Source organism: Phaethon aethereus, assembly GCF_964289735.1.
Source record: "Phaethon aethereus genome assembly, chromosome: 14".
Lineage (NCBI taxonomy): Eukaryota > Metazoa > Chordata > Aves > Phaethontiformes > Phaethontidae > Phaethon > Phaethon aethereus.
The window spans coordinates 4,548,974-4,576,350 of NC_138590.1; the positions used below are offsets into that span (position 1 = coordinate 4,548,974).

At 39.4% G+C, this 27,377-nt stretch overlaps 1 protein-coding gene across 1 annotated transcript in view; it reads left to right on the forward strand.

The window, feature by feature from the left end:
* Positions 1-27,377, forward strand: part of SLIT3 (slit guidance ligand 3) — a gene marked incomplete at its 5' end in the record, with an annotated part of 526,167 nt that overhangs the window by 318,133 nt on the left and 180,657 nt on the right. Inside the window, 3 exons of the mRNA XM_082006257.1 lie at positions 4,094-4,165; positions 9,233-9,396; positions 21,887-22,028. Coding sequence (XP_081862383.1) covers positions 4,094-4,165; positions 9,233-9,396; positions 21,887-22,028 — 378 coding nt within the window. The remainder of the gene's footprint in view (positions 1-4,093; positions 4,166-9,232; positions 9,397-21,886; positions 22,029-27,377) is intronic.

Here is a 27,377-nt window from a genome sequence, read left to right on the forward strand (position 1 = left end):
TATGTGCGCTTAATTATATCATGAATTGAATTGCAAGTTAGAGAAACAAGATCTCTGTGTACTCTGTCATTTACAGAATTGGGAGTGTTTGACTATTGATCTGACAGCCTGGGATTTCTGCTCTCTGAATTAGCCCAAGGAATGTGAAATGATGCTCAGAGTTCCTGAATTTTTAAAATAAAATACCTGAATTATTAGTGGGGTTCAAAATTTAAATACTTTCTTTTTTTTTCCAAATTAGCTTCCATAAAAGTTGTGTGATTTCCTTTAGCATTAGGAGTATAATAGTTTTTTGACTCTCATCAGTCCTGAACACCTGTATTCCTATTCAAGAGGGTGGAGAGAGGAGTCAAGAATAATGCGTAAATATTATTTAAAAAAACACACACACAACAGTCATTTCTACAGGTTAATGGTTTTAATGTAATTACATTGAGTCTGGAATTAACAACTCTTTGTCAGGGACCTGCAGTGGTGTACATGACTTTGGAGCAAGTCAGAAGAGAACAGAAACACAACTGTATGTAGTTAAAATTGCACGAAAAGTTTGAGGAAGGAGATAAGTAATTGTTTTCAAACAGTGACAGGATTGCAGAGTGAGCATTCTTTCCTTTATAAAAACTCTGATTAGTAGGGGCTATAAATCAGCTTTATTCTTCAGAAAGAAGACAGCAGCTCCCATGCGTGTCTAACCAGTTTGGGCAACTAGCAGAGGAGTGAGTGAGTAGAGCAGTTCCTCTGGGGTTGTAAATTGAAGTCAATGGGACTATGACAGTTCATACCGCTGGAGGATGTACCACCTCGAAGATTGCTGATTCCACGTTATGTGTCTTCCAAGTAGTCCTTGGAGGATCCTTAGGACTGCAGCAGTCTGCTTCTGCTGCTTAGCTTGCAACATCTGACAAGGATCGCGGCCCAAGGTGGGAAGCTTGCTGGCATAAATAATATTGTCTATAACCTCAGTTTCCTGATTCAGCATTTTGGATGTGAATAGTTTACAGGGAGAGGACTTCTAAATGAGAGGACAGTGCTTTTTCAAGGGACAAGGGTATATTGGGTTCTGGAAGAGGTGGGAGGTATAAGGCTGGGGAGAACCCAGCAGAATACGAGTTTCCCTATATGGTGTTGGAGGAGTCAGAAGATGCTGGAAGTTTTCCGTTCCTTACAGCCTCCTGGTGTTTGTGCGTCTGTTTCTATGGATTTGAATCTTAGTTGGGTCAAAATGAGACTGGGGTTTTGGAGCAGCTAGCAGCCGACTGCAGCAGAATTTACTTTTCCCCCTTTATGTACTAAAAATGCCACTGTGTTGTGTACTTATCCCTGTCAGGACACATACTCTTAAAAATCATTGCGAGGAAGGCTTCATGTGCATGACAGAAAGCTTTGCAGAACGCCTCTAGAGCACACCTCCACCTGAAGACGTCCCCATTCAGAAGCCAGAGAGTTCCTACTGCGTGGAAGCTGTGTGCTCTGCACAAGCAGAGCAGCAGAGTTAAATTCCTGCAGCTGCAGCTGGGCCTGTAATGCAGACAGTTCACTGTCAATTAGTGCCCTTTGCAGTGTTTGGCCTTCTTTGTTCTGAAATAATTGCTATTGTCATAGATGTTTTATTGCCTTCATTATGGTTAACATTTAAATATCAATGAAATAGTATGCTGCTAAGTCATCTGCGCAATAGCTATCTGCTAGAGTTATCCCTGAAATTTGTGTTTAAGCAGTGTATTAATTCAGCACTGACTTTAGGATTCATAGAAGGAGGGTTATATATTTGTTGATGGATTATGGGAAATCTTTGCTTATTCGCAGCAAAACCTGAGCCATTCTCATCTGATATTTTGTAAGTAGAAATACTGTGTGATGGGAATAACGCTTTGTCTGTTAAACAGAAATATTTTAAGAAACTTAAAAATATTTTGACTCATCAAATCAGGCAGTAAAGGCTGACCTTTCTGCATCGAGATGAAGAATTGCACTGGGAGACAGAGATGTGTTCTCTACCCTCAGTTAGTGCAGAAGGAGCCTTGCTGCCGCGTCCTGTTCTGCCTGAATCCTGTCCATGTCCTTCTGAAATCAACAGAATGTCTCCCTTTAATTTCTGTGGCTTCCATTGACTCCTGTAGTGCCGTGTGTGACCTATTCGGACATCAGCTATGTGTGTGATTTCATTTTTGTGAGCTGACTTTACACGTCTTTGTATGTTGAGAAAGTGAATACACAAACCCCTAATTTTGTATACCCATTGATCCCAATACTTAGCTACGTGTTTCTTGTCTAATTTTTGGCAGCATCGAGTTTTCCAGAAGATCTGGAATGAATGCTATATATTATACCATAAGCCATGATGCACTAAGGCCTACAGCTCTTATCAGCCTGGTGTGTGAACGTGTCACTTGACTGACACAGATCTCTGGCAACAGATCTCGCATGCAGATTCCAGATTTCCAAAACTTTGCTTTTACTGACATAACTCTTCTCACAGATTTGGAAAGGAAAGGTAATTTTGCTCTGTTTGCTGTCAGGGTATGTCAGCCCCCAAGCTGGCTCCAGATCGATAGTGCATCCATCTGGTGCAGCACTATGCTGAAATACCAGCTACGATCCTAATAACAAAGCAGTCGTGTTTGGTCCTGCTGGGTTGCAGTGCAGCAGCAACAAAAACACGCTGCTGTCGGCGTCAGGGCCTGCTCACACACCCCTCCTGAGCGTGCCTCCACATAGCTGTGTTACCCTGCAACCTGCTGGCTTTGCTGGTATGCCTGTGTGTCTTCCTGTGCACCAGAAAAACAGTCTTAATAGGGTATAATCTAATTTAGCTTTCATCTGCTGATGTTGTAGATGATGGTTTTGCCAAGAGATTTCTAGGCAGAATTGTAAAAATGTTTTTAAATTGGCAGATGACCAAGGGGGCTAGTTAACTTCTGTTAAACTCTTCAAGAGCTTTTCATTTAATGTCCTGTGTAAATACATAACACTGGAACAACTAAGTAGTTCAGGGAAGGGTAATATGCCTTTAGGTTGCTTCAGCAGGTATTTTCTTCAACATGTACACAAACTCACAAAAGCATTCTCTTCTCCCAAAGTGATCTTACGGAGTGCTGTGCCCTTGTATAAAGCAGAGGTTGCTCTGTGCCCTGGTGCTGTACATGTTTCATATGGGCAGCTGCGGCCACGCTGGGACCTGGAGTCGTCACCAGCCCTATCAATTCTCATGACAAACGGGGCTGCAGTACTTGCAAATTTGGTGCACGTGGAGCATGGCAGTTATGTCGTGTTGACGTGCTTTCCATTTCCTGTGCCGTCTTGACAAACTTTGTAGCTTCCAGTTTGCTGGAGAGTCATTGATGTAATTAGGAGCTATGTAAATGGGAGCAGTACGCTCAGCTGATTGTAATTGAGTCAGTTCATTTTTCATGAGAAGCGCTAAAGGGGTCCCTACCAGCAGCTGAGATCTTTTTCTCTTTAAGCTCTGCTTTGGTAGAGCAGCAGAAATCCTTACATGCCTGGGTCATGACATGCTTTATTACGGTCCCTTCCACTACCCATACATTTTTTCATAAGGAAACCAAAGAAAGGGTACTCACCGGTCCATGTGTTTTCAATCGGGCAATTTGAGCTGTCTGTCCGTGTCAGCTGGCTGTGTTAACAAGCCTGCGAGAGTCAACAGCTCTCTTTTTGTGTGAGAAGTGAGCGCTTTAAGTGCAAGGCTTTCCTATTGCGCTGTGCGAGTTTGATGTTCCTCCAGTCAAGTTGCACCAGGTTTTCAAGCCAAGTGGCAGCTTAACCAGAAAGTCTGGATCTGTTCCAGTAGTCGGTAAAAACGCCTCTCCTGTACTCCTTGGTACTCTGACATGGTAAATAGTAACCGTCATCCATTCTTAGCAGCTGTTGGTTGCTTTGCCCTAACAATATCTTTCATGATATGTCACAGACTGTCTGAGGTATCGGTCAGCATGTCTTATGGCTCGCAGCCTGGCAGATTTATTACCAAGAGTTTTAGCAGCTTGTTTCTGTAAATAGTGTGTTGGTGAAGAAATGTAAACAACTGATCAATCTGTTACTCTCTTTTCTCTCTCTTTTCTTTTTCTCCTAACAGTACTCTCAACAATAACAACATCACCCGGATTCCTGTTACCAGTTTCAATCACATGCCAAAGATCAGGACTCTGTGAGTAATATCTTCAAATATAATAATTATAATAACAACAACGGTGTAAGCCAACTCTTTGGATATCTCTTGTGATCATTTTATTGCAGTTTCTTCCTGATGTGAATAATCCCCCCTCCTCTCTTGAGGAGGACGGTCACTGAACAGGCCTGACCCTGTGAGGGCCGTGCCCGGCCTTGCACTGGGCCTGTCCGCAGGCACCTCTGTGGGGAGGGGGACAGCTGAGGCCTGGCCGGGCCATCAGCCCATGGGCAGGGACCAGCTCAGACGGGGCCCGTGGCCAGTCAGGGTGGGCTGGGGCAGGGCCGGAGGCCCACACTGCTATGGCGTCGCTGGGGCAGGGGCTGAGAGCCCTGGGCTGGGCCATGGTGGAGCCCTGGGCCCGGGGAGCCCCTGGTGAGGCCGGGCAGGGTTGTGAAGGCCGCTGGTGCCATCCGGGCCCTGACAGCGGGTTCACTGGATTTACCCAAGGTTAAGTAAGGTTCAGTTTTATCAAGATTTTGAATTTACTCAGCAGTAAAGGAGAAGTGTGTTCTAAGCTGGAACGTCATCAAAATTGTGAAAACTGCTCAGATAGATCAAGTTACTTAATTTGGATAATATCCTGTGTTTAAATCCTATTTCTTCTTTCAAATTCAGAATACTAAATTCTGAAATAATAATTTTTTTGAAGAATTTGAAAAAAGCTCCTTTACCAGATACTTTCTGAAACAAAATGTCAGTGATTCTGATGCATTTTTTTATCAAAGCTTCTCTTACATAAAATTAATTTTTCTATAGCTCGGCACCATTCCACTGGAAAAGCTCTGATTGGCTTTAGTAAACCAGAATACGAAGACTGTGAAATTAGACTGTGTGTATTTGTAGAATTTAGCCATAGCCTACCAAAACCATTTTTGTTAAATAAATTATTCCTTTAAATTCTTCTAGGGAATACACAACGTCAGGAAGAGTCATGTTTAAACAAAGTCTCTTTGTTTTTTCCTCCAAAATCTCAAAGTTAACCAAGATGTATTTAGTTGTAAAAGCAAAGAAAGAGAAATAGTAGCTAGCCTGAAAATTTTCTGTGTCACTGAAAAAGTAAAATGCTTCAAGGATGCTACATATGCATGTGTAAAATTATATTAAATAAGTTTACAGAACTGAAGAGAAATGGCTCTTACTCATGTCAATCTGTGTAAGATAACCTCTCATTTAAATTTATATTCTTCATTAAATGGTGACTTTCATAGATTTTAATGTAAGTAATTAAATGGAAATTAGATGTTTGTCTTTTAGAAGAGAATGGATAAAGAAGATAAAGGTGTAGAGTTAAGGTTCCTGGAGTTTTTCCTTTTCTCATTCAGTCACAGTGGTCCAGAAAATTTGCCTGTCGCCTTCAGATTAGTCAGTCTTGTCTGTTGCCAGAGCTCAACGCCTTCTGCCATTTTCCTTTTAGTTTAATTTCGGAGATGGCTTTGTATGTAGCTCCCTGGAGACTTACACTGACTAATCCTGCTCTGCTGTAATTAAGGGAGGAAAAAAAAAAGAACAAAAAAAAGGGAAGGAAGTCATAAATAGGATTTATAAAGGGAAGCTTTTATATTGAGTTCTGAGAGCCACATTTTATAGAATACTCTAAAAGGATTTGCTGGAAATTTAATTTAGGGTCTATGGCTAAAAGGGCACCTTTGCAAACTTGCATTTGTATTCATTCACCTCATGTTCTGTAAAGGTATTTTCATCAATATCAAGTGTCATGTTTCAGTCTTCAAAGACTGCCAAATAACACGCAGTACCCTTCTTGGCAGTTCAATATCAGAATTAAAAAATCATACATAGACAGGTGGAAATACAGCAAAATGGTTTAGTTTTCTATATTTCCTTCTATCTGTTTCAACAGAGGCAGAAAAGTCATCAAAGTAGCAATTAATACAGATAAATACAGGAATCAAATAGCATTTCATAATTTCTCCTGCTGCTCCTTCGTATTAAAGACCCTTCCTCTATCCCCAAGTCATCTTAGCACTTTTCACAGGCAATACTTTATGCTTATTTAATAAAATAAGTTTCCATAGCTACATGTACTCAATATTTTCTGATTATCTTTTGTTCGGGGTTTAGAAATACTGTTTTGATTTAATGATTTTTTTTGTGTAAATGGATAGTAGTACCCTAACAATTAATATACATCCGAGCACATGTAGAACTGATGAGGTTTTGTTCACCTGTGTAAAATATTTATATAAAGATATTTATTGGAGGGAAATGTTAATATTCTCTCTAGTTTCATGAGTTTTATTTCACTTGATAACCTGCTTCTCCTGCATTAGTATACAACCTCTATGAGCAGTTTGCAGAAAAGGAGAAACTGTTTGAAGCATAATGGATGAATAAGATTTACTATTTGATCTCAGTTGTTGATGCAAATTCAGTCCAAATGGATCATGAGTGATGTTCATTACAGTTTGGTGACTCTACTGTTCTCTTAAAAAATGATCATCAGTTTGTACACGTGCTCAAATAGCTTCACACTTAGATGTGGGTTTTTTCAGAAGCTGTTGTAGGGAATCCCTGGTCTGAACGTTACTTAAGTAGGGACAAGCCCTTTTTCCCATCCAGCTGAGGCCCAGTGCCCTGTGGATGGTGTTTTCCCTATGTGTGTCTTTTACACACTAGTGAGATCCATTAGCAGAATGTTTGGGGCTGCTTGTGCCGCAGCTGCATCTGCTGTGATAGTTTGATGGATAAATAGCTTTTTCTTAGCTCTGAAAACATTCTGCTCATTTAAGAAGAACAGAGAAGGAAACATAAAGAGCATATTCAACTTGAACATGACCATTCAGGGGGAAGGGGGGGATGGGGAAGTGCTAGTAAGATTTGAAGCACTTGAAGAATTCTTTTAAAAAAATCAGCTCTTCTGTGCTAACGTTTTTTATTTAACTGTCTTTTCTGTTGCAAAGTTTCATTGATCTTTTAGCCTTGATTGGAAGCGACAGGAATTAGTTTTTATTGATCTGCTTTCCTTTGTTTTAAACAGCTTGCTTTATGTTAAAGCATGTCCCCCATACCTGTTTGCTTAATGGTAGGTGTCATATTGTCTCTGCATGTGTGTCTGACTGCTGAGATAGGTAATTGCGTAATTTCTTTTAATTGTTTTTATTTAAGGGTAAACTGAAAATGTACGAAATCCCTTCAGTGCTTTCCATGTTCATAGGGAATTGATGTATTATGCTTTTGAAGTACTGTGAAAAGTCTTTTTGTGGCTGTATTCATTAATATAATTATCAAAAATATATTCTAATAGGCTGCTCTGTTAAGCTTGATAAGGTCTGTAAATGGTCTCCTCTCAAAAACAAACTGTGGAATATCCATGCAAAAAACTTGAACAAATGCAAAGTAAGGCTCTGCTGAGGCAGGCGAGCTGCCAGAGAGGTGACAGTTTGCACTACTAAAATGGGAAAACCCAGCAACCAGCTATATGCATTTAATGAGGAAAAAAAAACAACTCGCAGAACTGGAAAGCTTCCCCTTTTTGTGAAATTGCAGTTTTATTACTCCTGCCTGCCTACATCCATACAGGGGATGCAGGGAATGGCATGGAATGAGCTCTGTTTCAGTTCCTGAAGGAAGATGATTCTGAATATCATTGTTGACTTAGTCTTACGTAGGATGATTTCTGGCTAAATGATATTTGTTCTCTTTTCTTTGTAAGTGTATTTATTTGTTCTTTCAATCAACAAAAAGTGTTCCAGGCAGATTAATGGTTCATAAAACCAAAACATTTTACTAGAAATCAAACTTACTGCAGTATCAATTAAAGAGCTTCATAATCCCTAAATACAAGGTCTTCTAGCCATCCTTCTAAGACGGTTACATTTGACAGTGCTCCCAGGATACTAGCGTCTTCCATCTCTAAAGGATAAACTCTCAGCTCCAGATTTGTGGTCTTTTACTGTGACTGCCCACCCCAGACATACAAATCTGGGGACTGTCAGCCTGGGCGCCACTGCTGACCTGCACTGCTGCCGTGCACTATGAAGATCTCACAGACAGACAGTTAATTTCTTTGGTGGATGGACAAGGCCAAATCCTGTGCACATCAATTGTGTGGGGTTTTTTTAATGTAATGCCTGTAATATGAGTGAATAATGCTTTGTCTAACCATTTCTGACAGGATTTTCAATCTGGTTTATCATTTCAGCTTTGGTATAACACTGCAAATGTATGACTCATTACAGGGAATGAAATAATTAATGTCCCTGGCTTTTGTTTTGACCTAAAGTTTGGTATCTATTAAAATTACCAGATTCGCTCCCTGAACGCATCATCATTTTGCAGACTTTTCCCCGCAATGTGATGATGCTGCTGCGAGTCTCCAGTGGCAGGCATGAAGTGGACTGAGAGGGGAGCTGTGTGGCTAGGTCCTCCATTACAAAGAACAGCCCTGGCACTGCTGTGTGGCATGACCCTGTCGCAGTCCCCTTCTTTGTCACGCACTGAGAGTTCCCATCTAGAACCTGCATACTTGCGTTGAATTGCCACAGTAAAAAGAATGTTGATGAATTTGTACAGGCAACACACAAGGTAACAATAGTCTCTGGTGTGTGGGGTCTCTCTCTTTCTCTCTCTTCCCACACCCCCCTCTCCAAAGGAGAGAGAAGAGGGAAGAATCACCTATCATCCCTTTTTTCAGCCTGGTCCTCATATTTATACAAGCCATCCTTTGAACTCACTCAAAGATACCACATTCACACAGTTATTTCTGATGTGAAATCACAGGCAAAGTGATTACTTGGAGGAATCTTAAATTCTGCATATTCTTTTCTCTAGAATGGTGAGCTCATGTTACCTGTAACTTCATTCTTCCAAGAGATTATAAATAATAGCACTAATTTATATGTGGACATTTGGCAATTATATGGCAATGTAGACAGTCAAGACCTGACTCAGCTCTAACCAGTAACGTGCAATGATCCTACTTAAATCATAGTGAATAGCCAGACAGACTTGTACTCGATTGCTCTGGTTTGTGTCTTCTGTTTAAAAAAACTACTGATAACTTTAGGGTTGTTCTGTCTTTTGTAGGCGGCTTCACTCCAACTTCCTGCAGTGCGACTGCCACCTGGCCTGGCTGTCTGACTGGCTGCGGCAGAGGCGCACTATCGGGCAGTTCACTTTCTGTTTGGCACCTGTAAACCTGCGGGGTTTTCTTGTGGCAGAGGTTCAGAAGAAGGACTTTGTCTGCTCTGGTAATGATACCAATTATTCATTTATCTATCACCTGGTGGTTTTATATTGATATTCACATAGAAACAGTGAGTGGAAAATGACTGTGTTATGTTTGAATGCCATTCTGTCGCAGTCCTGGATATTTTTATCATTGCTAAACTGTACGGGAATACATCAAATTGTTTTTTTTCAGCCTAATAAGAATTACTGGATTCCAGTTAACGTTTCAGTCCTCAAATTATTTTTTTCTACTTTAGCATTGCCAATGATATCAACACAAGAAATCAATTAAGTGTGGATAAATTGGTGTTTCTCAAGGGAAAAAGCTCTACAGCTGACTGGAATACGAAAGAAAGGAAATAGGAAAGGCTAATCTGAGTCTGTTGATAAATGACTGAACATAGAACATAAGGAGCAGTTTTTATCCTCAGGACTGAAACAGGATTCTTGGGGAGCCAATGAACTTTGCTGTTCTACAAGTTTCCACACTGGTAAATGAGGCTGATGATACACAGCCAACTCACAAACCATGTGTCTATATGTTGGGCCTATTCATCAAGTCTCTGGAAATGCACTTGGTTCTGTTGTGATAGAAATGCATTTTCTTAAAAGAAGAAAAAAAAAGAAAGAGAAAAATAGAAAAATTGGAAAAATAAATCTCTGAATTTGGCTGAAAGGAAGAGGTCTGGTAGAGGAGAAGCATGGCAGTGTGTATGCTATTAAAAGAAAAAAAAAGGAAGATATCAGACACCAGTTTGGAGATAGTTTTGCAGGCCAAATGCAAATGCAAAGTAACACAGGGAGCTTGTTATGAAGCTGAGGCGAGTCCTAATCTTGATGGACTGTAAGTCTTGTGGTATTGTGTTCTTTATCTCTCACAGCCTGTGAGCCCTAAAGCTTTATCCTCTTGGTACAGGGCTGACTGATGGAAATACAGTACAAATGCTCGTGCTAGAAATATTTTTAGGAATGCCTTTTCTCTGTAGTTTCATTTACATGTGACAAAGAAAGAGAGAAACAGTTGTACTTAGGGAGGGGTTTGACTCCCTTAACTATATCATGGATGGTAAATTAATGCCCAGCCCCGGAGGTGTGCAATAAGTGTTATGGCCACATGGAGAATTTTGGAATTTGGAAATGGAAAAAGTTGTGCACCGGTGATTTCTGTGACATGAGTTTCAAGAATGCTGAGCAGCTTCTATGCAGTTGGGGAGATTTGATGATGCCCAGAAGATCTGATAAATTACATCAAAAATTTAACTAAAAGAAAACTTTCGAAATCTAACAGTCTTGGGAGAGGAAGGATAAAAGGACTTGTTAAATGAATTAAGCTATTAGCAGAATCTAATTTTACCAAAGAGGTAACCACAGCATTTTTTTCTTATGAAATGAAGTTTCAGATGGGGTGTGAGTGCAGCTATTTGGATTTATGATATAATGAAGTGCGGGGAAAAAAGAGTTGTTTGAATCAGAAGAGAGACTAATTGCTGGATGAGAAATGTAACATGGACAGAACTCATCTAAATTGAGTTTTCTGTGCAGACTATGGCTTCCAAAAGAGGAAAGGTTTTTAACAGTTGCCGGTTGGACCAAGAACATATTACGAGAACTCTCAAGGTTGGCCTGCTGTTTTTAAAACATAAATTAATAAAAATTAAAGGAAAGAAGCTTCCAGCGAGACAGTCCGTCAGCTGTCTCCCCTAACCCTCATTTGGGAAATGAAATATACTGAAAAAGACATGCATTTGAAGAGCTCATTTTAGTGGAGGATTTAACAAAGAACTTAGCTTAGTGTGTGCTAGTTCAACAAAAACCTACATGGACAGCTAGTTTAGAGAGATAAATTTCCCCCGGTCTTTATTACAGTTCTTATTCCTGATTTTACAGCATAATTTGTTTGTGTTTGACTATGAAGCCAAACTAGGACAGGAGGTGAATAGCGAACTGAACTTGTCCCTCTGCAAAGGAATTTTATGGAGTTTCAGCTTATATGAATCACTGTAACTAGCCTCAAGCTGCCAGTGAAAGCTGCCTTTGCATCATAGTTATGAAGAGCTGAAATACAATGTAGTGAACTACTCTGTTTATGTATAGGCTCAGCATTTCAAGCACTTGTGTTTTTATGGCAGTGGGAATATCATCACAGCAAAAGAAAACCCAGCTTTCCCTCCACTGTAAAACGGGCTTCATCAGAGCATTCCAGTTCAAAACTTGTGCTGTTGCATGCTTCAAAGCAGAAAGAGAATCAAATAATTTGGGGAAAGAAGAACAATATCCTTGGAAAACTGACTTCAGGTTCTTCTTTAAACCCTACGTAAAAATAGGGGGGGGGGGGCTATAATCTTATGATACATGTTGCTTTGGAAACAAATTTTGAATGCTGTGTACCAAGGAATAGCAGAAGTTGGAAAATAAAAAATGAAACACTGATAAATGCCATCACTGGAACCCAAATTGCTTGATTCCTTCTGGTCACTATGCTACCAGTCCTGTACAGTCATGTTTCTAAGCATTAAGTAAAAGTTTCTGAAGATAATGTTGCTGAAGTCAGAGTTATGTGCAGATAAATCTGTGTGAACTGAGAGTCAGTCTTTTGAAACTGTTGTTCAGCTTGTGCATATAAATTATAAAAATGCTAATTCAGATGGCACTTTTGGGCAAATTGTGAGCAGCAGAAAAGCTATTCCAGGTTGCACTTGTTCATGCCCATGAGCATTTGGCTCAGAACTGTAGGTAAATGTGTAGGATTAAATAGTGCACAGTTGCCTGGAGAAAGGTTTGCAAATATGTCTAACTGGATTTGTGTTACTGAGGAGGCAGGGGCAAGGTCATTAACAGAACCGAGGAGGGTTGGGACTAGATGGCCCCTCGCTGTTGGGGGAGTACTGCTGGCAGTCCTGTCACCCACTAGAGCCTTCTGGCTGGCTTCTTCAGCAAGCTGTCCGCTCCTCACAGGAGAGTCTCTCCTCCAGAGCCACTCCTGACAGAGCAGCCTTGCAGGGCCTTTGCCTTAAAGCCATCTGTTCCCAAAGAAGTCTCCAAACAGACACTTCCTCCCGCACAGCCGCTTATTGAGCTCTGGGTTGTGTTTGGTGACACAGTCTCCTATAAGTCAGTATGTTGTAGAAGGGGAAATTGTATGGCAGCAGAGTGCTCCAGGTGATGTGCTGCACATAGCATGATGTATTTCTCTTCTCTCTCCACTACAACCTTGCAAATCACTGCCACGTTGCCGTGACAAGAGAAACGGTACACTAAGCAAAGACTTAAATGTCAGTTGAAATACTGTGTGCACTCTGATCCTTGGGAACTGTTTATTTTTCCATTCCTTTAGCTAACAGAGAAGCATCTGGGGGTGCTGGCTTATTCTTGGGACCTCTTAGAGCCTTCCAGTCTTTGCCTGGATCAAACCCAGCTTCCTTCCCATGTTCATGTTTTACTGTTGAACTGGCTTCCCTTTCTCTAATGCTTCTCTCTAATTCTCTCTCTCTCTCTGAAACACACACACACACTCTCTCTCTCTGCCTATTTGTCTGCCTCTTGTCCTTCTCTGACCTCCTTAGGGTAGTAATTTTATTTCATTTGCCTCTCATATAAGTTTTATTATGGCTTTTTGATTTTTCTTCTACCAGCTCTTTACTTACCAAAGTTGAAATTAATCTGCAGATTGATCAGTTATGTCAAGTCATAACATGTTTTCTCACCTACATTAGTATGGCTGTAAAGCTCTGCAGACTGAAGCAATGGGTTCATGAAGTTATACCATCAGCAGCACCTTGATCTTTTCAGTGCTCTGTGCAGGACCCACTGAGTGACCCCATTTAGACTTTTTTACAATGATGAACCATTCTGTTTTTCCTAAGTATACATGCGAGAGAATAAATATGCCTCTGAACCGCGTACCTAAGAATAAAATGGATGCATTCAGGAGCATTGTATATCATGCTGTGACGTGTAGCATACTTCAGCCACTGCTGTCCTCAGCTAGCTGCTCTCAGAACAGCTCAGATGTCATCTGTTTGCAACTGCTCGCTTGCAGAGGGGACTATCTGGTAGATAAGCAGGCAGAGACTGCAGGTTGATTTCAGTGGGTGGTGGGAGGAAGTTGATTCTTCTCTTGTACTGCTGCTGCCGATTCTGAGGCAGTATGTTAGGACCTGGTGTTGACTCTGAAGGTGCAGGATTTGATACAGATTTGTTGTAGTTTTGGCCATTAGCTTGAGGTATTTTACAGTGGACAGCGTTTGTGATGGAGTATGAAGATTGGATGAGATTTCTTGGAATAGACCAGAGATTGTGGTTAGTGAATTCATACTTTTCTCATGTAAGAAGCCCCAGATTCTGAAATCTTGAAATAATTTTGGAGCTCATTTGTCCTGTATGTCTTGCAATATGAAATTTAGCAAAGTTTAAATGTAAAACGTGATTTTGAAGTACTTTTCTAAGACAGTTTTCTTAGATAATGAAAGAAGCATCGTAGAGAAGGAAGTTGGATCCATAAATCATTCTCTTTTTCATTAGAAACCATTCTCTGTGGTTCTTGATCCTTAGTTCCCATTCAGAGGATCTACAAGAACCCAAAGACAATCAGGGTGTGTAATTTGGATTAAATAGTTAAAATTCAGGCTGAAATTCATGCAAGAGAGAAATCATTACCAAAGCCAGGTGTCTAGTGATTTCTAAGTAAACTGATACTGATTTTAAGAAAATAGTGGATCAATCCAAATTTCCGATGAAGATCTAGAGTTTCTGAATCATATGGTGAGACTGCAGCTGAGGTATAATAAGAACGAAAATACGTTAGCTTCCTGCTGCTTAATGCAGACTGGAAGCCCTAATGAGGAAGCAGATTTATTTGTCTAGGTGAGGTCAAATGGTCTTAAAACATAGCTGTTACTCTCTGCCTCAGACCACAAAATTCAGTAGATTGTCTTGCCCCATTTTTCTCCTAATAACTTCATAGCATATTGTTGAGGAGAAAACCAACAACGAGTAACTAATAAAATAGCACTCCTCAAGCTTAGTATCTTAATGAGAACATTCAGAAGATGCCAAAGGAAAAGTGTGTGGGGAGAGGAACTCCCCCCATCTGCTCTTATATAAAAGACTCTGTGCAACAGTACATCTGCCTAACTAGCAGCACCTCTGCTGCTCTCAACATGGGACGTGGAGGTACTGCCAGCATGGAAAATTAGTGCTCCCTGGAAAATAAAGAGGAGGGGACGACTATTTGCTAATGATGCAGATTTTGCTAGTACGGGGCAGTAGCAATTGCTCCTGAGGGAGCAGAGCGGTTGCTCTCCATGCAGTCCATACCAGTTCATGCAGAGAAGGACTGCTAATGGCCCTTAGTTTTAGTGGTCACAGGAAGCTGGATAAACACGAAAGGTCATAATATATCAAACAAAATCAATTCATGTTTAAAACTCCTTTTCAAATACCAGCAAAGGAAACCTCAGGGACTCAAAGAGTAGTCTTAAACTATTCCTGTCCCTTCCATAACTTGATCAAACTTCATCATGAAACAGTGCAGGTTCTTTAATGGATGACCTGTTTAGAAGGCCATTCCAGAACTATACTCCCCTCATAGGCTTACAATTGATCATGACCATTATCTATCATTTAACCTTGTACAGGTGGTATCCCTTCAGTTAAATAATTTGTCTTCCTCTTCATTTTTATGCTTGAATATATTTATAAGCTCACGGTATTATTTCTGGACCTATTTTTAAATGTCATTTCATATGCACCTTCCAGACTGCTGATACAAATTGTGGAATTGGCTTTAATGACATTACTGTGCATAGATGCCATTTGAACTGCAGAAGCAGTTCATCTTCTAAGACTTTCTAGTAGCATTATTTTTTTAGTCTTTATCCTGTTTTGGAAGAGAAAATAATATACAAACGCAGAGAACCAAACACAGGCTAAGAGCCTTCCTTATGGTGCAGTAGTCAGAAAGCTAAGTTTTGGCTGCTTTTAGGAGAAAATGCTGGTGTTGACATGGCTGGAGAAGGATGTTCAGTGAAAGGCTCGGAGTGGGCACAGGGCACAGGAGACGTTCAAACTCTAATGTTTCAGTCCCACCTATGGGAGATTTAAATTGAATAAATTTCCGTGAGAGAAGAACAACTTTGTCATGGTTTTGAAAGGACTTAAGTTGTCTCACAGCTTCTGTCATAGTTTTATTAATCCTTCAGAAGAACAAGTCTACCCATTAGATCTCAGTTCTTATAGGTGAGCCTGCTTCTTTGTTCTACTTTAATTTAGTTTGGACGTATTCCATAAAATGTTGGCACTATTATTGTTAGTTTAATAATTGCAATACTAGTGCTTTCAGGATAAGACAATGTGAAGTAAGGTCTGATTTTCAGTGGTGTTACTTTACTGATACACTTTGAAACATGCAAAGAGGGTTTTTGTAGAATAAAGTAGGCTCCGTTCATTACACTAGAACTCCCTTTCACTGCAATTGGATAGTTCCTTTTTTATTCCTCAGTATTTGCTTGTAAACCAGTTGGTGTTGACTTTACCTACAGAACAGTTATGCTCACATGCTACGAATTTTTACCAGGTAAATTTTCTGTTTGGGAATGTTCAGCAAAACAGTGAACTTGAATGAAATAATGAATATTCATGACTAGCAAATTTTTGCATACTATGAACTTGATGGTATTAACAACATCAATCAGGGGCTCAAGTCACTAATCATAAATACTTAATGCTGTGCTCAGCAAAAAGCTGTTAAACAACCAGAGATGGAAATATTTGCATAAGTTATTTGCCACGCATTCTTGTAGAATAAACACATTTGTACAAATTTTTCTCCATTAGTGGAATATTTGCCATCAATAAGGAACGTTAACTTTGCAGATAGTTGTGATTGACTTGCCCACATGCGGGCAGGACTACACAAACTCAATACACTTTTTAATACTGGGATGCAAATACCAACCAGGAGCAATACATCTGCTTTAGGGATCTTTTTGAGATTATATTACTGAGAGTCTAGTGAAAACTATATCTCATGTAGCAGTAATTGATTTTTAGATGTCCCAGCATTGTAAGAAGTTCCAATGGGTTATGTAATTAAACCACAAAAGGTCATACTATATCCACAGATCTGCAATGCTTGTCGTGTTTTGTTTATTGACCAATAATTTAATGTCTGCTGTACTTAAAACGATTTGAAGCCGACACGGATTTTTAACTGTGAATCCTGTCAGATTTTTCTTAAAATCCATTAATTTTTTTTTTGCAAATACAAACATTTTGCTGGTGGAAAAGAATTGCTGCAAAGGCCATTGGATAGGTGAGGAGGTAATAAAGCACTCTACTTAGTGTGCTGTAATTGGGTGTCAGTGCAAATGAGATTATTTAGTTTATTTAGTCGTTGCAAAATTTATTTTAAACGCCTGTGACATTTAAACTGTTCATTTATACACCATAACCATTCTATTCTAATTGTAATATCAGTCTATTTGCCGCTCTTAAAAGGCTAGAGGCCAATGAGATGCTTATTTGAAAAAAGCACTTAATTTCTCTGTAAACTGCCGGGTCCTAAGTCTCTCCCCTGTCTTTTCTCTCCTCCTAACCCATAGTCTGAGACTGTAAAATAAAGTGGTGCAGGCTAATGGCATGCCAGATATTAACTACCCTAATCATTGAGGCTGTCACGCCATTACATAACACACAAAAAGCATAGTAATTTTTGTTAATCATGTTCCTATCCTAGCTTCCACATGGTGTTAGTGTTGGATTTTGTGTAGCAAAATATATAATTGAGTTGATGATTTTTATCTCTTGGAGAAAAATATAATTAACATGGTGAACTAGTGCTGCTGTGTAACAGAAAAAAATCTGAATTGACAAGATGACAGATAGTAAGAACATCAGAAGGGAAATAATATAAATGCAGCTGGCTTGTCTGTGGCCATTTCCTTTTGTTGCATCCATGCAATAAGGAGCTTACTGCACTTCTGAAGGAGACAAACGAATTCTGAAATATTTTTGCTTTTCCTGTGTGTTTTCTTTTGAAGAAGTATTGGCAGCAAAAGGAAAATTCATTGTTAGATTTCAAATATCCTTCTTTAAAGGCTGTATTGCCTGAGGGCCCTTGATCTATCTTCTTTCTTACCCTCTGCATACCTATGAAAATTGTACCCAAATTTTAAGAACTTTAAATTCCATAGCCTACGTAGACTTGTTTTCACTCTGTTGTTGGGTTTTTTGGGGTTTGTGTTTTTTGTGTGGTTGGTTGGTTGGTTGGTTGGGTTTTTTTGGTGTGTGCTTTAATTCTATAGATCTGCTATGGAGCTAACAATAGGTTGTCATTTAATTGAAGCAGTTAGATCCAAATCAGATTTGAAATTCTGTTTATAGCATTATTCAAGAAGACTTAACAGATGACTGTGTAAGAGCTGGTGGAATATGTGCTAGGTGCCTGTTGAGCGTGCATGTGTAGTACAGTATTTTGTCCTTTGCAAAGGAAAAACAAAAGCAAAAGCATTTGATAATAATGATAGCAATTTATGCACAAACTCTTTTTATTTTATTAAAGTTTTGAGAAATCTACAGTCTAGCTCTACTTTTGTTCATGAAGAAGAAAGAAATTCACGAAATATAAAGGGCTGTATTCAGTATGGAATCAAAAGTGGTTTTATTCTATGCACAAAATGTCAGTCAAAAATGGCAGGAGTACTGGATATCTTGGGGCACTCAGAGAATTCAACCTTATAATGAGAAATGAAGTTTATAAAAATACATCTTTTTCCATTCTACTTTAAGCGAAATAAGAAAACTGATCACATTATGTATATGGAAATTAAAGAGTCTGCACAAAGACAGCCTCTTTCTTTACTTTTTACTTTTCCAGCATAAGCTGTTATTTTTCCATCCCGTTTCAGTTGTACCTGTGCCAAGAATAAAGACAATATATGGCTTTCTCTCTATTTTGACATCATGTACCTTCTTGTATAACTATTTGGTTATTTGTTTTACTCAGTAGCCATAAATCAAAACTCTGTTCACATAAAAGTTCCTCTTTTGTAGTGGAAAATCACAGGTAAACTGGTTTTGGTCCAAATTCAGGGTAAATAATGTGTGTATCAGGTGTTTGTTTGGAGAGGATCCAAAAGGCTTAGTGGGCGGCACAAATAATGCTCTGATTTAACTTTTGGCCTTTCCATTTAAAAAGTTGCTGGAAAGTTCCATGGTATTTAATTGTAGCATGATATTAATTATCACCTTGTACTGTTGCTCCCTGCTTTGTGTGCAAGGAAGACTGGTGTTTCTGTCTTTTCTCTCTCTTTGCAGAGTGTGTTTTATGATAAACTCCTTTCAAACCATTCCTTTAGCTTAGAGCACTGTGCGGTACTGCGTCACACAAAATGTGGAGGTGATGAAATGAGTTCCATTGAATCTTCCACTGTTGATTTAGATGCAGTAGAGACTAGAACAGGCTCTTAAAACTCCAACTGGCAATATGTCAGGTTTTCTGATCTTGTGCCCTAATGAAAAAACTGCTTCTGTAACCCACAGTGATATGTTGCAGTGTTACAACTGTGCAAAATGCATTTTCCCCTCACTACAAAGCCTCTTCAGAAATCACATCAGACATGTGATGATAAAGGGTGTGTGGAATATTTGACCTTGCTGCCAACTTTCTTTTTGCCTCCCAGAGAGCAAAGATTGCTCTGAAATGTTTCTTCTCGGTTTGTTCATTCCGTCCTATCCCTAAAAGCTTGGAATAGCTCGTTTGCCCTTCCCTCACTCTTCATTTTGTTTTGGGCATTGCACCACAGTGTAGGCAGACAAAGAGAAAATGTAAAACATATGTGATCAGGTCATAAGAACAAGCCTCTTGATCTGATACAAAGATAACAGAGGCCTGTGCACATTTTGAGGCAATATAAACTACTTTTGTAAGTATTCACAGTTAAAATCCTACAAAAACCTTAGACTCCCTGAAAGGCAAAGCTGGCAGTGCTGTTGGTGATATGCAGCAGAGCTCCCTTAATTTTGAAGGAATTCTATTAATTCACAATGACGGTATGTCTGCCCTGCAATTGTATAGCCAGAAGACAGACCCAAGAGAGCTCCTTGTCCTCCCTGTTATACATGTACGTGTTTAACTAGTGAAGATTTGTTTGTTTGTTTAGTTCAAATAGCTACAACTTAAACAGTTACACACGTGATCACATATGTAGACTATGCTAAGACAAAGTCTAATCAGATTTTGAAACTGGAACAATTCAGAAGTTCAGGCTGCCTGATAAATATGAATTTGATTCCCTGGGCCATACGTGTTAGGATTTAGATTTTAATTACATGATTGAATTATTTTTTTACAAGTAGATTTTTGCCCAGTTGATTCTGTAGGATGAAGCTGCTCTAGTACTGAAACCAGCTCTGTGTTGAGATAAAAGGCTGCTGCTGGTAAACTCCTTATCTGCAACTGTCACAGAAGTTGGAAAGTGAATTGTAAATGAGACAGGATGCTTTAGCAAAGAGAAAGGATCATCTCATGATGCAAACCGCTGCCCACACTCATAAAGAATGAATCTGACTCCTATCCATGTCACAAATGTCCTGTGAGATCCATTTTTTTTTAAGATGGTCCCTACCTCTGAAAATCTAATTTCTAGATGCCTGAATTGGAGGTCTGAGATCTGGGCTGCCAAAATACAGTTGCTTATAGCTCTGATTAGCATCAGTGAAAGTTATATTTAAAATACATATAGTGCTATGACACATTTTTCTCCTGCTCTTCTGACAGAAAGTCAGCTGATGACCCAATAAAAAAAATTTTGAAACTTTAATTTTGCAATATCTTGCACACAGTTGAAGTGGTGATTTTATCCTGAAACTCAACAGTATACTTTAATATAAGGCAGTTCTGCCATCCCTGGCCACAAAATACTATTTAAGGGGGATGACCGCTTGCTTGAGTTAAGGGAAATTCAGACAAACAGAAATTAATTCACATCAGAGTGCAGTACCTGTCTAACGGAAGGCATGATTTTGCCATTACTGTCTTTTGCTTTCCAGGAGGGCTCCCTCTGCAAGTGTAAAGTCAGCCTGTGGAAGTTTTCAGATGACATATTTTCAAACTGTATCTGCCTCTCAAAATAATGATAAGTAGAGGTGCCACTGAATGTCTTTCTGATGTTGACTTTTCATTGCTGTTTACAAGTCTTTGAAAGTAGGAACATATGTAGGCTTGCTAGATGAGGTGACTTTGTTGTGCATTGTTACGGGCTAAACCAGAGGGTATGTAGGCATAAATCAAGAGAGAAAAATTGTAAGAATGTTCCATTGTTGTAAAATTTTGTCATAATGATATTGGATGGCAAATTGATGCAAACAACTATTTTTTTCCTTTTTGTCACCTGCTGTTATAATTTATGAAAGTATCAATCATGGGTCTTTTCCAAGACAAACACCAAGAATGTACAGCTTTCTGTATAGTCTTCCATGTTTTCACATGTATTTGTGATTTGACAATTATGATGTTTTAATTTCTCCAACCAAAAGACCAGATACGTTTTGTGATTATAATCTACTGTAATCTAGAAAAATACCAGTTTTTCCTGCTTCTGTTATGATTTTGTCACTTCTTACCAACACAAGCCTTCACACTCAACTCTGTGTCACAAAGATACTTGAGGTTACATGTACTTTGGAAATAGCACTCACCATAAATAAGTCAATAACTGCTACATCTTGATAACCTCAGTTAGTGTAGCAAAACTGTTTTGTCTGTGTGTATGTATCTATCAATTTTAAACATAAGAATCATAACCATTTGAGTAAAATTGACAGAATTGCTAGTTTTCAAAACACTTAATGACACTTAATTAAACCTGAGTCTAGTGGATTGCCTAGAATGTATATAGAGCAACATCCTCATGCTAAAGCTTTGATCTGTAAGTAGCTTCTTGTTTTTCAATGGATTCATTAGATGAAGCAATGATTTGAAGGTTTGAACTCACATCTTTAAATTCTTTTTGTGTTTCCATTAACTGCATTGTCTAATCTTGAAAAAACTAGGTTTATATTTCCAGTCTTTCTGCCATAACAGGTTACCTCATTTCAAAAACATAAGTCATCGTTGATGACAGTCTTCTCAGTATGTAAAAATACTCAAGGAGTGTTTGTGTAATGGGAATTTCTAGGCAAAGATAACTTTTGGAAATACTACTTGATCTTAAGGCTTATTTTTTAAATCTTTGAATAAATTGATATGGCTGATCATGGAGGGGGCCAAAGAAGTGTTCAGGAGGGAAAGAGATTGATAGAGTGGAGACTGAAGAAGAATAAGAACACAGTAATCTTTTACACATTTTCTCTGCAGTTGATTTGTAGCACGTTATATTCCCTGAATCCAAACAAATTATTATGTAATATAGTAAAAGGAACTAGAAAACTCGGAGGCTGAGGTATTTTGTTGTTGAAATCTCAGGCGATCATTTTTCAAAACTAACATTGAATATTTTCATCATGTCTCAGGTTCCCAGTCTGAACCTCCGTCATGCAGTGCCAGTTCCATCACTTGCCCATCTGCCTGCACCTGCAGTAACAATGTAGTGGATTGTCGAGGAAGGAGCTTAACAGAAATTCCAGCTAACCTTCCAGAGGACATTTGGGAAATGTAAGTGCCATTGTAACGCATCATTCTTTTCCATGTCACTCTGTTTTTGGCCCATGCCATAGCCTCCTCTGTGGAAGAAAGGCAGATGTTTTGAAAACTGTCTCCCGAGCGGTTGTCAGGTATATTGTAGTTGTCCTATTTGCTTTCATTCTTTTGTTCTACAGGCTCAAACCATTCTTTAATGTAAATTAAGATATTGTTTGAAATTTCCCTACCTCAAAGCAAGTTGAAGTCCTTGGCATATTATGTTCAGATTATGTTTACATCTCACAAATCTGGGATTACAGTTCTATACTCAGGAAAAGGAAATAGGAAGTCCTTTTTTTTTTTTTTAATGGAATTGTTTTATTTTTAGTTGGTGAATTCGCCAAGAGATGGACAGATTTCTTGTTAGCTTGGCAAGATACATTTGTAATGAAGTAAAGTATGACATCAGAACACATTGTCCCTCCTGATTTTACCTTTTATTTCTTGTCTTCCACATTTTGTTATTCACAGTTCTTTAACACTCTGGTGACTTTTTTTTGTGTTGTGAGATCAGGTACTGGTTTTACAGACTTGTCTTTACTACCTTTAGGAATTGTAATCATCTGGTTTTGAGTCCATGATGTCATACTACTGTGGTCCTGAAATACTGTTACATTAAACCACATTGCTTTGGGTTAGTCTGTAGGGAATGCAGATCAGTTCTTTTCCTATTTACATGCTTGTCATACAGAGGTTACTGACATTCAACCATCTTTTATAGTCTAAATAGTATGAATTCAAATATTTGTATAGTGACTGGACTCATTCAGCTTCTGGTTGCCGTAGAAATACTGCTACACAGCAAAATTCACTAGGAGAAAACGTAAGTTGAATTGCTCATATGTAGCCTGGACCACTACGATATGCCAGGAGTGTGACAGTTGTGGACAATGATGATGTGCTTTATTCTTTGCTGGTGATCTGCTCTACACCACCGCTCCTCTAAGTCACTTTATCAATTGCTTTTATAATTTAAGATTCACCTGAAATTTGTCTGGATTGCTATCTCGGCATAACAGTTAGAGGTAGCTTATGCTTGATTGTGGAACTCCACAGAAAAGATATGTTAGAAATTAAAAAATTAGCTCAGTGAATTAAAAGAATAAACATCTTTAAATTGACATAGTTGAGAATGTATCTAGAGCATGTAAAAATATTTACAGGAAGTATAAACTCTTATGCAGTTCTGAATGCCCATTACCTGCTTGCTTGCCTCCTGACAAAGTTCAGGATGTATTGGTTTTGTTCATTTCCAGTATATAGTGGCACACAAAATATGCATGTAATACTTGTTTTTCTGTGCATGAAAGTTGGTTAAAATTATCCCGAAAATATAAATTGTGTTTGGCATACTAAGAATATTGAATGTTTAGTCCTGTTTCCAATTCTGTCAGATGGAGTACAAATTTTCAGGAGTCGCTGGAATGGTTCAATAATAAGAGACAGAGGATGAAATTGGTCCTGACTTGCTCACAAATTAGGTTTGGGCTAGGAAAATTGTAAAAGTTTATTTTGCAGTGTTGAAAATGCTAGCTGAAATCGGATGATCCTTGTGGCTCCATGCCAGAGTCACACAGAGAGCAGTATCTGCAGGAAGACCGAGATTGGTGTTCTCCAGCGCTCTCCTGACAGCAGTGCACCTCAGTGTGGGAAAGCAAGTGAAAATGCTCATCTTTAGTGTGGTTATAATAGCATCGAGTATCAAAGTCCTGTCTCTGTTTTGGTTGCTCCAGTCCACAAACCTAGACCCTGTAAACTATAGTAAAAGCAACGTAAAAGATCTCCTTAGGAGAGCAGAAAGCAAAGGAAGACTTGGAGAGCCTTTAAGTTAGGTGATGAGGTAGCAAGTCAATGCAGATAACATTTTAAGAAATTTTCATAACCTGGAGGTTATAAACCTTCTAGATCCACAGAATACCACATAGAGCTCTTAGCACACTGTTTAATGATTTAGATCTGTTAGAATGTCTGCATTTTATGCAGTACTTATTTGAGTCGTTGTAGATAAACCTCTCCTATCGTGTCTTTTGCAACTCACGGGCACTTTAGGTGGTTGTGGTTCTGCAGAACTTAAGAGTGTAATCGTCATGAAAACATTTGCTACTTGCTTTTTGTGGGAATCAATCCTGTGAAGATTTCATTTTTATGGAATATATATATTAAGAAATGTAAGTAGTTCTATCAGAATAAGTCTTAGCAGGTGACATCACTTAATAGGGTTTTTCCTACTGGTAAAATGGTGTTTTCGTTTTGTAAAAGTACTGGTAAAAAAGAGCAATTAACCTTATATGAAAGGGCAAAGTATACATATTCTTACATAGAGTAAAGGATATAGTCACGTAGAAGATTGTTTCTGGAAGGATGGAAGAAGCTGCCACAGTGTTTTCCTAGAAAAATCCTAACATAAATTTCTTTGACCAAGAGAGCCTTTATGCTTTATGTGGAAGGCTGTCATACTGCTCAGAAATTCAGTTTGTCTGAGGCTGGTCTGGGCTTATTCAATATAAAATCCATCCAAGAGGTCTGGTTCCAGCTACACATGGAATACTGACTGTCTTTTGATTTGATATGGTAGGCAGAATAATACTCTTTTGCTGTAATGTTATAGCAATGGGGCCAAGTAAATTTTCTGTATATGCTGCAACCCACATCTCTTGCTCTCACACAGCAGTGCTGTTGGGTTTCTTCCTCTTGGGATTTATCCCCCACGGTTGGCATTTAGTGAGATCCTTTGTATAAAATGTGCTACGTAGTGGTGCTATCTGAACACTTCTTTCTGGACTCTAATCCTGTGATGATCCCTCATCATCTTTAACAGATCTAACTCTTACTAGAGATGGGGTTCCTCCTATGGAACATGGGGTACTGACAAACGGCGTGGTTGGCTTGCTATTACATAGAATCCTAAGGGATATTACTTGAGATGGTGTATTTTTCATTCATCTGTTTCTATCTAGCGTTGTAAATACTCATTCCACTAGAATACATTTCCCCTATAGCCTGTAGTTCATTCATAATATTTATATGATAGTATTAAAATGCTGCGCCTTTCTGGGTTCCATCTGGGGCACTTCCAAGTTCCTTTGCCTGGTTATTAGTTGCATTCAGTTACAGCTTTCTAGTTCTTCTATTTCCCCTTAAGTCAGTATTTCTTTGTAAGCCAAATTGTAGCCAGTAAGAACCCTTGATTGACAAACTGTTCTACAAAAATGAAATGCACAGCTGTTACTCTAACATGGTTATTAAAGGTGACCTACATTTCACTCTGTGTTTCAGTATTAATTAAAGATCTTTTATTCAGCCTTCCTGCCTTTCTTTGTTAACATGGGTAGGCAGAACCTTCTCTGACAAAGCTGCCAACAAGTCCTAAATTTGTTTTTGTTGATAAAAACCTATCACAAAATATGCAACTCGCTCATCACGGAACATAAAACAAGCATCATATGACACTAGTTTTCCCTTGCTGCTGACCTCTGCCACCTGTGACTTAGAAGTCGGTTGTGTTACTCTCTTACACCTCTCCCCAAGGTGCATTATCCTGAAGGCCCTCATTGCAAGAATGTTTATTATTAAATAAAGGAATTCAGGAAAGCTGGAAATCTGTCCCCCAGCCTTGCTTTTTCATAATTTCATAAAATAGGTAGCAAGAATGTACAGAATGCAATTCATTTTTTTATAAAGCGTCTTGTTCAGTGGGGAGCTGACATCAGCAGCCAAATTGACTGAGGAAAAACGAGTTAGAAGAAATTGAAGCTGAGGAATCCAGACTGTGTGTTGTATGTTGTAAAATATTCTCTGCTTACAAAGTGGTTCTCTTGCGTTTTTCTGAGGAAAAATGAACAGTATATGTTATAGAGAAACACATGAGAATAAGCACTGAAAAGTTTTGCATGAATACTTGGATGAAAACAAAAGTCATTAAGCACCTGGAGGCATTTCCTGAAAAAGAAATACCAATGCAAATATAGTTTGATGGTAAATGAACAATGTAGTCATTTCACTACATTAGAACAGCATCTACAATAAAAGGAGAAGTTTGCATTTATTTAGAAAGTGTGAGAGAAAATGCACGCAAGATAAATAGGGAACATAGTGCGAATGCAGAATGGACTTGACCTTGGAGAGATACAGGGAGGAAGGGATGACCTACAAACTAGTAGGGGACAAAGTTGCCAAAGAATCTGTTTTTCTGATCAGACTTGATCGCAACCTTGCAACCAGTGCCTGTCAGAGTGAATGACAGCTCAGCCCATAGAGACAGCAAAGCCAGGATATAGTAGAGACCTGTTAAATCTAAAGCTACAAGCTGTGCCTGTCACAGTCACTGCCCTGCAGCTTGTGGGAGCTTGGAAGGGTGTTGCGAGAAACGCACTCGCCACGACAGCAGAATTCACTCAGCGTGTGGTTTGGGCTGTCGTTGGCTCAGGATATTGGGCTGGATGGACCTGAGCTCTGGCGCTGTCTGCCCGTTCTCCGTCATTAGCGTCTGGTTGGCTTTATGCTGGGGAAAGGGCAGCTTTCCTGCACTTGCAGAGGTGTGGCACAGGGAGTAACGGCATTGCTCTAGCTTTGTCTGTAGTGTCTCAAACAGGATCCGCTTCCACATGCTGCCTGCCATGTTCGTTTGATGCCTCCCAGTACTGGAGAGTGATCAGTAACTCCCTACTAATCTTCCCCCTCCCGCCCCACTACACTTACCCTCTGTCTCTTTTTTAAAATGGATTTTTCATGCTGTTTGTCGAACTCAGGCTGATCTACTTCATTTTTTTATTTATCACTGTGAAGAAGGCTGTGTTTTAGGATATTAATTTTGGACAGCTTTTGTCTGAGAATTTTGTACACCTTAAAACAGTGGTGCAGGGACTACTACTTCTGCCTTTGTGTTTTGTAAAAGTTTGTGTAAGGCGTTCCTGAGTGGAGGCAGGGAACAGCCCCCCAGGCTGGCCCTCCTGCTGCCCTCTGGTCTGGAGTGCCTGGTGGAGGCTGCTCAGGCTGCGGTGCCCCGGGGCGGGCAGGCCCCCGGGCTGCCGGAGCAGCAGCGGCTGGCACCAGTGCGAGCCCGCGGCACTGCTTCTCTGAAGGGTCTTCAGATTGCATAAAAGCCGGATTTGATTAATGGTGAGTGCTAAGGGCTGGATTGTGGGTTGGGACTGACGCTTGAGAGAATAAAGGCTAGCTGGGCCCAGTACAGAAAGTGTTGTGAAAAGAAGGCTGAACTCAAATGAGGAAACAACAAAACGTTTGATGAGACAGACTGGGAATCAAAGGAAATCAAGGCAGTCTGATAAAAGTGCTGTGAGTCTGAGCAAGTGAGGAATATTT